General features: G+C 38.2%; 1 protein-coding gene across 2 annotated transcripts in view; it reads right to left on the bottom strand.

The window, feature by feature from the left end:
- DNAJC13 (DnaJ heat shock protein family (Hsp40) member C13) overlaps window positions 1-16,572 on the bottom strand; it is a 52,649-nt gene that overhangs the window by 35,699 nt on the left and 378 nt on the right. For both annotated transcript variants that reach the window (XM_019616558.2, XM_031553962.1), the window contains 13 exons: window positions 10,501-10,581; window positions 6,355-6,430; window positions 5,706-5,855; window positions 5,299-5,340; window positions 4,555-4,755; window positions 3,268-3,474; window positions 3,095-3,190; window positions 2,858-2,949; window positions 1,915-2,081; window positions 1,740-1,819; window positions 1,491-1,660; window positions 520-619; window positions 174-281 (listed from right to left, as the gene is read on the bottom strand). In XM_019616558.2, coding sequence (XP_019472103.1) covers window positions 174-281; window positions 520-619; window positions 1,491-1,660; window positions 1,740-1,819; window positions 1,915-2,081; window positions 2,858-2,949; window positions 3,095-3,190; window positions 3,268-3,474; window positions 4,555-4,755; window positions 5,299-5,340; window positions 5,706-5,855; window positions 6,355-6,430; window positions 10,501-10,568 — 1,557 coding nt within the window. In that variant the 5' untranslated portion in view covers window positions 10,569-10,581. Of the gene's footprint in view, window positions 1-173; window positions 282-519; window positions 620-1,490; window positions 1,661-1,739; window positions 1,820-1,914; window positions 2,082-2,857; window positions 2,950-3,094; window positions 3,191-3,267; window positions 3,475-4,554; window positions 4,756-5,298; window positions 5,341-5,705; window positions 5,856-6,354; window positions 6,431-10,500; window positions 10,582-16,572 lie in introns of those variants that run through there.

The raw sequence follows: 16,572 nt of genomic DNA, 5'->3' as shown, positions 1-16,572 counted from the left end.
TAGCTACATTTCTATCCTGCTCAGACCCAAACAGACGTAATTTAACACTGAAACTATTTTATGGTTTCTGCATTTAATCCCAGGTACTTGGACACTGAAAGATATAGCCAAGTATGATTGTTTTCACAGCAATTACGAAAAACACTGGAAGCTGGTTTCAAAATCTAACTTACCACATGGGAATTAAATTTCTCCAGCAGATTTTCTAGAAATTTCTTTGAAAAGAGAAGGGAAGCTTTGTTCAGCTGTTCCTGCCTCAAGTCATAGTCATCATGCATGGGCTATAAGAAAAAAAAAAAAAAGATTCACAAAACATCATCATTTCAACCCTGAATTATTAACAGCCACAATGCAAAAGCCACACACATATTACTGAGGGTCCAAGCGTACCGAGAAAATATTATCTCAAGTTACTTTATGTCTGAGCACATTGCCAGCTGAACTGCAGTCCCTATTTCTACAGCTTTTAGCTTGAAATCACATATTACAAAGTGAAAGATACTACAACTTAATACTTACACACATAAGAGCACAGAGCATGTCAATAGAAGCATGGGTTACTCCATCATTGTTCCTTTTGAGGGCCTTCACAACCTTCATCCCTAATCGTTCTCTAAACCTTTTGAAAGAGACAAAAAAAAGCAAAAACTATCAAGATCAGATAGGAGTGTTTCTAAGTTAAAAGTCCAGTCGTGGACCAAAAGCAGCCTGTTCACACTGCATTTGGCAAACCAAAACCCTGATGTTTATGGAAATTTTGTACTGCTTGGTAGGAAAACATTAACATTAGACTTCACTGTTGATAGTATGCAGTGCAATCACAAAAATCAGGCATATCTGTATAGCATTAATGCAAGACACTTCACACAAAAAATCACATTTTTTTTAAAAAGGTCTCAGACTATGTATGTTACTCTTCACATCATTCAGTTGTGCCATTAATGTGAAATCAGAAGTGCTGTGAAGAATTTCATTTTCAGAAGAACATTAAACATTTTTTTCTGTTGCTTATGTTAGCCAACTAAGACAAACCCCAAGAAGCCTATACTTATTACTGCAGGAGTACAGCTCAGCTTATAACATAAGATAAAATTTAATGTTGAACTGAAGAAGATAGTAATGACATCAACACTGTTCCTTATGCTTGAAGTATCTACTTCAAGGACAGATGAAGGTGCATTGTAGGAGTATTTTGTCTAGGAAAAAAAGACCACTGAATAGTATTTGACCCTTAAGGGAGAGTATTTAGGAAAGAAATATCAGCTTCACAAACTAGTGACCACTTAGGATTCTAGATTTACATAAAAGCCCAATGACAGCCTTAAAGTACTGGGAATGATGTTATGCACAACCTTCCAGTCTTTCAGAAGGAGTCTTAAATCAAATTCTCACCTTTTAACGTCAGACAAAAAAAGCTCAAACCCTCCCAACTCCCCCCCCTCACAACTGTTTTTATCACTGCTTCCAAGCTTAAAAGACTTCTCACTTACTTTGGAAGTTGAGTAAAGGCAAGGAAGCCTGCTTTTGAAGCCACCAGTCTTCTTACTGCTTGGAATTGGCTTTCAAGCTCTGCATTAGATGCTGCAATATCTCCTTCTTGTGAGAGCAGTGCTGTTATGGCATTATTAATGAGTTTCTCCTTGTTTTCTGAGAATAGACCCTGGTTAAGGAGTAGGAATTATTAATATACTTATGCATTAACAACATCTTAAGAGGAAGGGCAGAGGATTTGTTCTTACATCCTGTGTAACTGCATGTAGTACTCCACTGTAGGAAATGTTAGCGTTGAATCTGAATACAGCATCTGCAAAGTTACCATCTGGAAGAAGATAAAAATTTAAGTATGCAGCATCTGACTAAGCATCTGGATGATTAAAAGAGCATTATAAAACAACGTAATAAGCTTCAGCTTACTTGGAGGAGCAGCCAAAAACCTCAGATGAAGGCTCTCTACTTCTTCATCTACAGGCATACTGAGTAATCCCCAGCGCTGGCCTTTTTGTGTGGAGGTCATTTTCACACAGACATCCCTATTACCAGAAGCTCTCACTCCATCCAGCAAACTAGCTAGGAGGGAATCTCTGGGTTGGGAAAAAGACATGCCAGCAGTTAGATCAGAGTAGTGGTGCTAAAAGAAAGAAGATGGTCAAAACAGAAATCAAGAACAAAATGAACAGCAGCATTACTGGATGCTCTACCAATAGTGATGCTAACACTGACACCTCTGAAAGAAGTCTAACTTTCTAATGTACATTTCTCCACTGTAAGAACAGACTGTCTTATATCAATTACAGACAACTGCAGTCTTTCACTAAAGGGATCAACTCTAGATTATCTGTGAATGTGTTACATGCACTGAAGTTGATTCTTCCTTGTCCTTTCCACAAAACCTCACTTAGCAGAATTACACTGCATTAAAACTGCAACCACACTCAGGACTAATATTCTGTTGATTGTTTCAAGTAGAATCAACTAAGACTGCATTGAGCCTTTGAGCTGTCTTCTTTACAGTTCTCATATTACTCTCTACTTCAATAACCTTTATTTTCACTTACTTTACAACCTAATCTAGAAACAATAAGCAAAGAACAATACTGTTTACAAGAAACAGCCTTTTCTTTTTCAACTGTTGTACATCCTTACATCATCATTCAAAAACTTTCAGCAGATTTACTTGAAGTTCAGATGAATGTAAAGGGTAGAGCTTTGGATCCTGTAACAAATCCTGATTTATGAGTGGTAGACCACTAGAATAACAAAACATTAACACCTTCAAGGGTCAGTTTCTGGAGGCTGAAACTCCATAACACTACAGTGACAAACACCTGAACTCATAATCCACTGGAACTCCAGTTACCTTTCTGTTGAAGAGTATTTCCGAATTTGTCCTTTGATAAATTCAATGGTGAAAAGCTGGGGATTTTCACAGTCACATACTATTGCAAACACCTAGAAAGAAGAATCATATTCATACAGTTATGTTATTTTTATAATTTTTATATTTTTATAAGGTAAATACCTTATACGCATCATCCAAATCGTACTGTTAGAGCTTCAACTTGAAAGACTGTTACTAAAGAAGGTTTACTCTTACCTCACCCAAAGGTTTCAAAGTCACAATGTTATAGGTAGCTGGATCCCGTTCAACTAAGCAAGCTTCTGTAAGAGCTAGTACTCTTTTCACAGGTTCCTTAAGAAAAAGGATATATTAGGATAGAATTCATAGCACTTCAGAGAAACTAAGTTAGTTAAGTGTGAAACCCTTACCAAGTGTCTAGGTGTTATTTTCTGGACAACAAACTCTGCTAAAGATGTTATAGATTCATCATTGCTGTATTTTCCAAAGCGAAGATTCAAGTATTGCTCAAATTCTAAGGATTCTTTCCTTATCCGCAGAGAGATGCCTATGAAGTTGCCAGCATGCTCTATTGCACTTTTGATAATTTCCTCCCTTTGCTCAGATGCAAACAGGTGCTGCAAGTTTTGACAAGAAACAGGTAAAATATGTGGCACACCACAAGAAATCACAGTTCTGTACATAATCCTTCATTATATATGTGCTTAACAGTAGAAAATCTTCCCAGCAGCTGGGCAAGCTAGGGTTGCCTTTGTTAGGTATATAAAGAGAAAAGGTATTTATTACAAAAGATATCAATTATTAGGTTTAAATTTCCCTCTCAAAAAAAACCCAAACATATTTCTAAAGGCTATTATATATATAAAATATATAGTCCTAAGTGATACCCTCCCACATATTAGCATTAAAGTAAGTGTCTACATGATCTGCTTTTCCACTGTTGGCAACAGGCTGGCAAAAGTGAGGAGTCAGAGGGAATCACAGTGTGGCAGCCTTGTGAGCTATCTCTGTAGGGCCACTATTTAATCTTGCTAGATTGGTTCTAGAGGATGTCACATATTCCCAGTTTTATGCCATAGAACAGCATGCTGCAGTACAAGAACAGGGAAACCCTGATCTAGAAAAGATGTTCATCCATTGTAGTGACTGAAGTAGTGGTACTTAAGTTAGCAATCACAAGTTTCTGGAGGTCAATTTAAGCCACTAGTAACATAGTATTTAGAAACACTTCTAAAATTTTTAAAGCAATATTACAGTGCAACAGGCATTTCCCAAGCAAACGTACTGAAATATCAGATCAAGACCTAAAAAAGCACCAGCATCACTGACCAATCTATTCCTGAATACCTGAATCAATTGGTTAGATTAGCAGTGCTGCCTGCCACTTCTGCACCTTTGTGAACCGTCAGCAAATCCCATATACACAGAGCATTTATGTTCACTACCCACATACCAGTATTATTTTACACTCCACAGCTTTTACATGCAATTAGCAAAAGCCCCACATGCTGTTCTCAAATGCTTTGATTTCTCCCTGCTGTGGAAAAAACTATTTAAAACCTGTCTGCAAACCATGAGGATCCACAGCCGTATCCCACAGGTGCACATACTTTGTTCCAATTACACTGAAGCCTCACTATTAAATATACAGACAGAAGCATCCTAATACAATACTGAGATGTTGTTTCAGTACTTACCAATCTACTAAATCCTCCATAGAGGATACAGAAGCCTCCTTGATAGCCAGCAATATCAACAAAGCCTTCAATGTTTCTATAGTCATAGGAGCACAGGACTTTATTTGTTGCAGGATCTATTTGGTCAATACCTCCAGGAGTCACTTCCAGAATCACAGGCTTCCTTGTATCACTCCAGTGGTGTTTGTAACAGTTGTACCTCTGCAGTGAGAGCTACTTTTAGACATTTCCACAAACGCACCTTTATTACATAGCAATAATTTTTCAATCTAGTAAGTAGTGTGGGAGTAAAGTGCAAAAAAGTTATATAACTTCCCTCAGTGCTCTTATCTATAATGATAACGCTGAATTAAGAGAAAGTAGCTACCTACTGGCAAGGAAATCACAACAGTCAAAGTTTAAGCAACACATTTTGAAGAGAGAATAACAATCGTAAGAAGTTTGTCTTGCTGTAGAAAGCAGTATAGCGACAGACTATATGCATTTGTGGATAGGTTCAGCCAATGACATTCACTGTATGTACCACTGTGAGGCTGAGACTAAGGGAAGAGAACTCAATATTTGCCATTCAAAGCAATGCTTTAGAGAAAAAGCATAATTTGCTCAAAGCAAGTCTTCAAATCCAAATTTACAAGAGCTATTTAAAGTAGCACACATAGCACAGACATAACTTCCAAGAACACTGCAGAAATCTTTATATCATTCCATTAAAGAGTATGTGAACCAGACAAGCAAGATACTTACCCGTCCTGTGATTTTTCCTTCTGAGAAGTCTGTCCTGAATCTCTGTTAAAAAAAATAATAATAAAAAAAAAAATAGCCACAAATGAATGCAAATATTTTAGTTGATCTATCCAGGAAGTCTAAATTTAAGCTGGCACACCTGACATGTCATTTTAAGTGATACTATCTAAGCCTCCTTGAAGACTCACCGTTTCAGTGCAGTTTAACATATCCAGTATTTGTAGCTTTACTTGCTACCTGAGCTACACTAGTTGCTGCAACAGGCACTAGATTGAGAACATCAACGTAACAGCTCAAAAGACAACTGGCTTCTCAACTTTTTACATAAGGAAAGAAAACACAGTAAACCACTACAGACTGCAGTGATGATCAAGTAATTACTGCGCGTTTGAAGAAAGATAACTTACCAGTGCCTCTGTAAGGAGTTCTGTTCTGTGCTCGGTGGAAAACTTCAGAGTTTCAGACTTTTTTCCACTCCCTTTGCGAAAAGTTAGACTAAATTCTGTTCCTTGTCCTTTTCCAACAGGAGAAATACTACAGATATCTCCATAAGGCCACTAGACAATTGGAAGTAATTAGGTTAAAATTACTAATTTTAAAACTACATCTCCACTTACAACCCCTTAATATCTGTAATTACCAAGTGAGTTGCTGTAATGAGACAATAGCTGGCACACAAGGTGACAGTTTTAGCTTGAGCTTTCCATTTGATACTTAGCAAAGTAAGTAAACGCCCTGAGTCCCTTCAGGGACATAGCCTTACAGTAATAAAACTTATCCCAGTTCATTTCTAACAGCACATCCAAAAGCAAACTATCGTTTCCTGGCTGTTAAGTTGCCTAATAGTACAAAAAAAAAACAACAACAAAACCACTGGATATTTTTAGACCTAGCAAAGGCAACACCAGTTTTTGTTTTTGCTGCAGCTCTCTTCTGTTTCTACTCAGATCCCACCACACTATGTAGCTTCTAGAATAGAATGCCACTATGCACACTGGATGGTGTATAGAAGTCAGAAAGCAATTCTAAATAACCATGTTCAAAAGGAACAGTTACCTGATTTGTAACTTCTAGAGTGTTTGGATTGTATGTGGTGATGGCATGAGTTCCAACTGAAAAGACTCTCTTATACCTAAAATAAGAAAGAATATGTTAGTTCTTCCCAAAATCAAATGCAAGTCCTGTTGAATTGCAGACATTAAATTAAGATGCTGCATCCAAGCCGTTGTTAGGAAATGGATAATACCCCTTGAACACTGACAGGTTTGGGGGGGTGGGGGAGGGAGCAGTGTCTGTCAGCCCTCTAAAAGCTTCTGTGTGAAGCTGTCTCAGACTGAAGTTGTAATATGAAATAATCCAATTTGCATACCTGGTCACAACACTGTAACAAGTCTAAGTGCTACTATGGCCAAACCTAGTTTTCTTCACTTTGAGGAAAGCTAAAACTACTATATCCAGAAAGACTCACATCACAGCAGCTATAAGTTCAATATGTGGCTAGTCATTTTACACCAATTTTACAGGCACATTAAATACAGACATCCATAGTGTATAAAAACAGCTGTAGCAAGGTCACTGGTTCTATTTCAGACACATCAGAAACAAGAAGCACCAAATAAAGACAACCAGTTTTAATACATAAGTGTGAAAGTGAACCATGGTTTCATTTCTTGGACATGATCTGCACAGCATATCCTGAAACAACACTACATAAAGAGACCACTTAAATTTCTGAAATAGTTTTGCAACGTAAGTAACCAGAATTTGAAACATATGATTATTACTAATGCCTTACAGTTCATACAAAGTTCTTGTTCTAGAGTAATTCTGCCTGGAATTAGCCCCATCCAGAAAGTCAAGTCAAACCTGAACCAAGCCAGTTAAATCCACGGTTCCCTTGACTAAAGAAACAGGACCTCAACATGATATCTTTTTTTGAATCTGAATGAAATAAGAATACCTTGGCTGGTTGTCCTTGTTAAAATTCAGTGCAGCAATTTAAGTTTTGGGTAAATCGAGGCTTAGCAGAAACAGCTAAGAGATCAACTGAATAGCTAACTAGATTTATTAGAAAAGCTCACGTGATTTTCCATACAGTTGAATTTTCCTCATTTAATACGTTACTGTATCATTTAAGAAGCAGGTCAAAAGAAGTAGCAATGAACATCTGAAGCTACTACATTTGAAGTTACTATGGCTGCTAATAATTCCACTATACTCAGTCTGTCAATGAATGCTCCAGCTCTCGGAATACAAAGAAAATCTTTTGAACTGTTCCTTCTCCTCTTGTTGCACAATTTAGGTAAGTACTCTTTTATGTTTTGCAAATAAAGCTTGTTCATGCTGTTCTTACGAATTTATCACAAGCAGTAAAACACTGTTTAACATTTTATTCGCTCATTTAATATATTGAAGAATCTTCAACAATCACACAATTGTAGATCAGCTTCCAAACACAGCAGCTTTTGCTTTCCCTCCTTCCCCGAGACTCATCCTTGCATTTCAAGATATAGGAATTATATTCATTATCCAGCACTTCTGACGTTACAAAGAACACAGGACGTAAAAGCAGATTTGCTCACTTACCATTTCTTTCTTTTTCTCTCCCTGTGCAAATTCTGAAGACTTAATTTGTGTTGCCTGAACAGAGGCAACTTGGAAGTTAGTTCTTATACAAAACCTAAACTTGCTCTTGACCAGACCTTCACCTTTAAATATGCAGAACAGAATTTATACCTCCAGGCCTTGAAGAATCTAATGCCAGGCTGTTTTAAGAATAAAAACTTGAAGCAAATGTCCTTTCTTTCTATTAAAGAGAGTACTGCCTATTCACTAGCTTCTTAGAAGCATTGTCAAACTCAGAAGTTATATAAAACAGTGTTCCATTTGCAGAACCTCAGATCAACTGAAGCATCATTATATGCACTGCTAGAAAATACTGTAATGCAGCTCACAAACAGAATGCCACATCATATCAATACTCAGAGATTGAGGCCCATTTAATATTATACATTATATTATTGGTTGTTTGTTTGTTTTTCCTCCTATTATCAATAGATGACACTTGGGATGCACATAGAACAGTAAAATACTTTTCAGAAATCAGTTAAATGCAGCTGCATGTTAAAATTGTGAGAGCAGTATGACTTAAATGCTCAGTAGTATTTTATGTCTGCAAATATCAAGAGTGCATTTAAATATTAAATATGTAATTTGCTTATTTAAAATTTTAATTTGCTGCAACATAAAAAGCAGCAAGTATCCACCAAATAATCCTATCCCCTTTATTACAAGAAAAGGTGAAGTGACAGTGAGTTTTCAACATAAGTCTCTGTTTTAGATTTAGCTTGAGGTTCTATAAAAGTTGATCATTTATGAGAACAATACCAAAGTTCAAGATTATCCTACTGCAACTTCAAATGCTTGCAACATAAAGGAGCAGGCGCTTCAGTGGAAGATACTGGGCAAGAGATGTAATTTGAACACTGTGTATTTTACTTCCACCAAATGGTTCAATTTGTATGCATCCTAAACTTGCAGACATGCACAGGAACTTCGGGGGAAAGATCAGATTTTCTATTGTGTAAAAGAAAGATTAAGAGAGAAACTAATTCTAGTGTTCAATCCCAACATGATACTTTCTTGTTCCTAATGGAAACAGCTTAGTCCCTCATGCTCACAGAAATCCAGATGTGTAGATCTTAATTCAGGTAAGTATTTGTTTAAATCAAAGCTTATCTTATTAGAATTGTGATATTTCAAATCACACTCCAGAATCTGTCCTGACAGAAGAAAGCTTTCACCCTCAGAGGCAGCTGCTCAGTTCACTGTGCACTCTGAAGTAATCAAAGGACAGCTTTTGATGATGAAAGGACAGAGAACTCTCCAATTAGAGAATGAAGCAGTTTCATGATTCTTCAAAACTCAACTGAGAAAGATCTGCACCTGCCACACCGCAATCCCATCTTCCACCCAGTATTCCCAAAGCTTAATAGTGAGAAATCAGGAAGTATGATAATTAAAAACCATGTGCTGATTTTGCCTGCAATAGTTAATTCCCTTCGTTGCGGCTGGCATGGTGCTGTGTTTTGGATTTAGGATTGAATAATGTTGATAGCTGAACAGTGCTTTACACTGTGTCAAGGACTGCTCTGTTTCTCATGCTGCCCTATCAGCAGGTGTGCAGGACACACAAGTTGCTGCGAGGAGACACAGCCAGGACAGCTGACCCAATTTGGTCAAAGGCATATTCCATACCATGTGGTGTCACGCTCAAAAATAAAACTGGAGGAGCTGGCAGGTGGCTGCCAGTGTTTGGGGACCAGTTAGGAGCTGGTCAGCTGGTGGTAAGCAACTGCACTGAGCATCACTATTTCTTTTTTTCCTTCCCCTTTCTTATAAGTTGTCTTCATCTCAAGCGAGGAGTTCTTGCACTTGATTTTTTCAATTCTCTCCCCTACTCCACTGGGAGGAGTGAGCGAATGGCTGCGTGGTGCTTAATTGCCTGCTGAGTTAAACCACGAGTCAAAATAAGCCAGTTTCCACTTACTGTCCAAGCAGATTCAGGCCCCACTGTTCAGTTTTATAATTAGAACAAAACAAAATTTGTTCTCCTGAAGTGCAGACAACTCACCCTCTCTACTCTGGTGATGTTTAGGTAGCAAGCAAAAATCTCAACATTTCACAAAGCTGTTATGCACATGAGGACAGTGGACAACATTACCAAGGAAATCCCTGCACAGCTTCAAAAAGTATGTTTAACAGCTGACTTCAAACAATATAACAGATATGAGAACTTAAAGGATACTTTTATTTAGAAGTCCCTTAACTTTTGAAGACAGAGGCACTGCTGAAGATTCATTTTTTAAATCTAAGAGACTTCCATTAGGGATAATTGTGTATTTGAGGATGTCCATTGCTAGAAATAATCTCAGTTAGTAGTTTAACAGATAATCTATTACACAACATGTTAAGTATTACACCAAAGCATGGGAACATGTACAAAGGTAGGCTGAAACACAATGTTTAAAACTCAAATTAATTCTAGTGAAGACACAGTCAGTTCAGAGTCTATACAGGAGGAGCCTTTAGTTCAGTTTTCAGCTGTGAATACAAAAACTATCTAGATAATCCAATTATGGCAAGGAGAAATATCACATACAACATTAAAAAAAAAACACAGCAACACTTCAAACTACTTACTTTCCCCTCCATGAATGTTTTGTTGTGTAGAAACAAGCAAGATCTCTGTTTTCTCTAATTATATTCATTTTGTGCCAAAACCTAGGAATAAGAGAAACATCATGATTTTCATTTACAGCTGAAGTTCACTAATCATTAATACGCTTTAAGACATTCAATTCATTGCTCTGTCAATTCTGCATAAAGATACCTGAATGTTTATGCTTAGCAAACAACACATGGGTTAAGTGCTTGATGAGTTGAACATGACTCATTTATTTCCCTGTTTTATTACACCAGTTACTCTTTATCAGCACTAGGGCACAGCCATTTGCTCCCCATGACTTGCCACACTGGCACAGTCACACTACTTTCACAGCAACGTTGCAGTTCCAGATTTAAGCAAGTTTTAAGTCACTTCCAGAACACCAGCCTCCTGGCAATTCCGTAAGACTGAAACGAGCCCAGTAGCTTAGTTACAGACATAGGGTACTTGTGTTGCTATTTTTTAAATAAACAGCAAAAACCATTTGGAAAAACAGAACAGTTTTTTTCAGTCTGAAATGCAATTTGAAATTGAGATGCTTAGTCAGCTCTTCAAGCACACAGCTTGGCTACTATATACTCTCCTCTGGGCTGTAGAAGCAGAAGCAGTTCCACAGCTAACACCCTGACATACTTATTTCACACATTAATATCTACTCCCCAAACACACAAAGGAATTCAGTGAAACTTGCTGACAGCTGCTTAATTGCACCATTACTTCTGGAGCAGCTAAGATCTAAGGAACTCTACTGAACACTAAACACCAACTTTTACAATTGCAACTCCTGCACCCTGAGCACTTGGGAAGTCAGGCTTCCATTTTACTTCACTTTGTTTTTTTAAGCGTGCAAGGCACTTAAGAGTGAAATTCTTATCTCTGTTTACTGTATTTATTGCATTAATTTTATTTTTTAACACGTAAAAACATGATTCCCTGTTCTTGATTACTTGACTAGTACCAGTGTAACAGTAGCCTTGGAACATCACACAGAACAACTGCAAGAATTCATATTCATTGCTTGCCTGAAGCAACGTTAAAGTAACTCAGCGCACTGCTATAATCTGGTTATCTTCCTGCATTCAGACAATTCTACTTGATCAACAATGGGAAATTTCCTCATTGCTAATTTCTACTCCCTACTACTTACAGCTATTCTCTTTCTGAGCAAAGTCCTTAGCACTCACATAGTTGTAAGAAGAACACATAGCCCGACTGAAATTCATTTGAGAATTCCTTCCCTCAGGTGGAGTCAGCACAATCACTGTTACCTAGCAAAGAGAACTTGTGGCATTACTCCCAGGTTAAAAAAAAAAGAAGAAAGTAATATTTACGTATTTCAGTGACTCAGTTTTCAAGTCACATTTTCCAGAGCTAATAACCCCACTGACTTCTAGCAAGCTAACTTCTCTAAATCTCACTTTCAGAAGTAAAGTTTCAGGTGGAGTCAAGATATTGAGCAGCATCATTCCTGAAGTTCTTAAACAGGCTAACTTGGAAAACTATGACACATGATTTCCATGAGTAAAACATTAAAATAGTACGCTGAGTTTGTCCAAACTAGGGAGTCTGATACACAATGGCACATTTCAGATGTGATAATTTTTAAAGTTAGCTTTCAGAATACAGTGCCAATCCTCATACCTCTCCTTTTTAAACTAGTTTTCTTGCCATCAACATATTAGCAAGTAGACTATGAGCTTAAAGCAAGACTACCTCCATTAAGTACGGAACTGCAAGTTTGATTTGTCTGCAAACTCCAGTTTTGTCAGCGTCAGACTTCTCTAATCGACTCTTACTTCTCCCAGACCTGACCACCACCTGCTTCAGAATAAAGCAAGATGTTCTCACACTTGCAAACATCTAGCTCTGATATAGCTCTAAAGAACATACAGGAGTCCCTTCCACCAATTCTGACAGCAGCATCTAACTAGACTCAGGATACTGATGCATGAAGCCTTGTAAGCATAGTGGAAGTGACAAATCCACTTTTTTCTTTTCCTTAGACTAAAACTACTAAAATCATTAAGCTTTAATGCTTTACTCATCACTGTGCCTCCACAGAGTAATTGCGACCATCTCCCCCACTGAGAAGACTAGCAGAAAGGCATAATATGCCAAGAATTAGTGAGAATTAATTCTTGTACACATTTTCCTGCTGTTTAACAGAGAACAAAGCTAACAACAGCTGAGTGTTCTGAGCTGCTGCAGTAAAGTTCAGAGGTTATTTTGTAGTTGCCTATAGTTCCACGTGAGGGCAAGATGAAAAAGTAATTCCAGTCAAAGATGTCTTTGAAATAAGAAACTAAAACATCACCTCCTTTGACTCAGACATTGTAACTTCAGTACCTGATAATACAACCTCAGCAAGTTTTTTTTAATAATCATGTTTATCCAGTGCCAGTGTAAGATGCAGTGGCCTGCTTAGTCATATCAACATTAATTCACCAAAAGACAACACTTTTACTATTACCTCTGCCTTCTTCGCCTGCTATCTAAGGTAAGTCCATTTCTGTGCCAAGTCAGTCATCTTTCTAAAGTTAAATGCTGCATTTCACTTTTAACAGCAGTCAAGACAACAAGGCCTCAATTTTCATGATTACTTCAATGCCCTGCAGCACCCACTAATAGAAAATCACATCAAAGGTTGCTGTGAAGATACTGTAGCACAGATTTTGGATATCCTATATACATAGCTCTCAGTTTTAGTAACATCAACAGTTCAGCTCTATTTCTACAGGCTAAAAGCAGTATTTTAAAAACACATTTCATCTGTTTGAATAAGAGAGCATGTTGAATGTGGAATACAGTAAACAAAAAAAACCCACACAAACAACAAATCTGAGGTTCCTGTAGACAAAATATTGCCCATGACTTGCATATTATGTTCAGAGAAGACCTAAGGCACTCTCTAAATATCTGAAAAGTTTAATTAGTTTATGCCACAAGACAGAAGTTCGACAATGCTTTTCTTTTTGGTTCTTGTAGTAGCAGTGGAACAGCTTTTGGGGAAGAGTTGAAACCTCATCTACGTTTTGCATGTACCACAAACAGCAGCCCCTCACATTAAAGAGATTGGACTGCTACTTCCCTGCCACTGAATTTAAGCTACCTAAATAGGTGCATTTCACAAGCTGCATTCAACTTGCATACACTTATCAGTTCTCCATTCTCTCACATCCTTCAGACAAAATTACCAGCTGGAAAACTAGAGTCTATTTCAGGAAACAGAGATAAATCAGTCTTAAACTAATACTTGTAGAGTTCGAAAGAAGCTGTGACCTTGTAAGCATCAAAGCAATAGGCATAGCTGTAATTACTTAAGCTAAGGAATACTTAAGCATGCTGTCAGAAGTTTGCCTGTGGGTTCAAAATTTATTACAGAATTCAACTGCCTTTTTCCCTGGCCATATTTTTCCTATGCTATTAGGAATCTTCTCTCTTTCTCCTAAGTGAAGTTTTAACCTTCACTAAGGTAGCAGTGCAGGGCCCCAAGTAGGATTGTTCCACTACACTGTCACGATGGGAGGGTAGAAGCATTGATAAGATTATACTTAAAGCTGAAGTGTGACTTTCCTGAGAGAGAGAATGCATGCTAAGAGGATAAAAACAGTGACCAATTGAACAAAAGTAAGAGAAAGGCACTGGTGAAGAACATGGTTCTGTTTATCTGCAGTTCTACATGAACACCTTTTAGCTTACAGTTCTGGAACCTAATTCCTGTCACTTACATATCTACTGTAGCTTTAAAACATATTATTGTTATTTGTACTGAAAAGTTTTAGCTGTCTAGGTTTCATTTGCCTCTTTCACTGCTCTGTTTGCTAATGGGCAGTGTTTCACCTTTAGACAGATTCTTCAGGAATTAAACTTTTCCCTACAAATGCTCTGCTATTAAAGTACTACAGCATAATAAATTTTGGAAACAGATTTGTTCACCTTTTGTATAGGAACTCACAGCCCTTTTTACAAGGTGGGAAAGATGAAACCCACACAGATCCTTAAAAGATAATCACTGCATACTCCTCATCCACAGCAGCACCAGTGCCTTCACTAAACCTGGACGCAGACAGATTGAGAGTTTCAGCCTCGCTACTACCAGGAACAACAGTGGTGACAGTCGTGTCCATCTCAGCTGACTGCTCCCACTCACACACTGAAGAATAGTACTGAGGACAAATTGTTCCATGCATGTTCTTTTTTCTCTTCTGTCTAGATCAACTTTTTGCTGAATCAATGAACCAAAGTGATCCAGCAGCCAAACAGGTATGAGAACAAAAGTGTTTTCTCATTAATGGATAAAAAAAAATAAGGAGTGTCCCTTTCAGTCATTGTTTAGCCACCTTGTCATGTTTTTTTTAGAGTATGGTTCTATGTTAGGTACTAGCAGTAAGGAATGAGAATCAAGTCTTTTCTGGCATGAGAGCAGCCTTTTTACAATCAAGCTGAAAAGTGAAACAGTTGAATATTCAATACATCAAGAAATGGTTGAATACTAGGTGGAGTTTGTTTGTTTGTTTTTTTATGTCAGTAAGCTTCATTTACTGAGTCTGAAACAGGTTAAAAGAAAAGTCACTGGCTTGGTCTGAAATTAGATCCGGCCTATAAGACCAGTCCTTAGCGTAGCACTAGAAATGCAGTGATTCAGTTCCTCAAGACAATTAAATCTTTGGAAACCATGACGAAAACCACATGACACCCAGAGGAGCAAGAAATACATATTAAATCATTTCAGAAATTTATTCCGGCAAGGCTAAAATGCAAGGTTAAGTTCCTGGAAAGTCTCTGCAACATGGGGATAGATACTCAGCTCTGAGTCTCCAAACACTTAGAAATTTGTTTCAAATGGAAGAATTTCCAGTAGTAATGGAATTTCTGGTTAAGTGCTCTGGCACTTGGCCATCTACATCAGAGAGGAACTGGACAGAGATGCAGATCTCTAAAATGAAGCAGGCTACAGCCAAGTACTGTATTTACCTCTATAATATTGGACCTGTTATTTCGAACCAAGTTGTTAGCATCTTGCTAACTCAATTCAGAGATGAAGCCCTTGAGCAGCCTTCCCTCCTTCTCTGCAAATCTCACTCCAGGCAAGTAGCCGGAAGAGACAGTCTGTTTATCAGCCAGAAGTAACAGTTATTTGAAATCAAAGCTTCAGTTCTAAAACACATTATTTTCTGAAATTTTACTTAATCAGCAGTAATAAAACAGAATCAGAACTGAACCCAAAACAAAGCAGCCATCTATCCAAATTTGTTTTCTCAGATTCACTGCCATTGATCCAATTTCTGGAAACATGTAAGAGGAAAAGGGAAAACATTCCAGATGACCCAAACTTCAAAAGCAGCTCCAGAGCAGAGAATAAGCACATTCACGCAGACTTCAAACCCAAACACTCCCACAGCTTGGGAGCACAAGGCTGGAAACGAAACTAAAACAATGCCAACAAACCGTAGCAGTTAGACAGCATTTTCCCAGCTCGGAGCTCACGCCTGCCGTGCAGCTGTCAGGGCACAGCAGCAGGTGGGACACAATCCTGCAGGCTGTGGGCACACTGCTGCACACACAGCCATTTCATTTGCCTGCTTGGTTCGACTCCCAGAATGCAAGTAGTATGCGAAAAGCTACCTTGGTAAGAAATGTCAAAACTCCGTGAAAAATAAGTACGTTAAGGGTAGATTTTCTGAGGCGTACGCTTAATTCTGCCCATGCTCTTCAGGCATACTATTAACACTGAAAAAATAAAGAAGCCTCGTTGGCATAAGCACAAGCCTTCTCCTAACCTTCCCTACTCTTCATAAATAATTTCCAAAGTACCTCAAGCTGACCGTATGCTGATCTGTGGCCGGGAGGAGAGCAGTAAGGTACCCCCTTTTAATGGGCACACGCGTGTCTATCTAGAAGAGAGCGCACATTCTGCCCCACGGCCACAAGAGCTGCATGAAGAACGAGAGAGACCCATCCTTCCCACAGGAGAGCGCACTGCTTCAGCGCCCATTTCCACACCTGGGGGAGCGGTGCCGCGCCGCATGGCCCGCGGAGGGACCTCC

Source organism: Meleagris gallopavo, chromosome 6, assembly GCF_000146605.3.
Source record: "Meleagris gallopavo isolate NT-WF06-2002-E0010 breed Aviagen turkey brand Nicholas breeding stock chromosome 6, Turkey_5.1, whole genome shotgun sequence".
NCBI classification, from domain to species: domain Eukaryota; kingdom Metazoa; phylum Chordata; class Aves; order Galliformes; family Phasianidae; genus Meleagris; species Meleagris gallopavo.
This window is presented reverse-complemented; position numbering and strand designations above follow the sequence as displayed.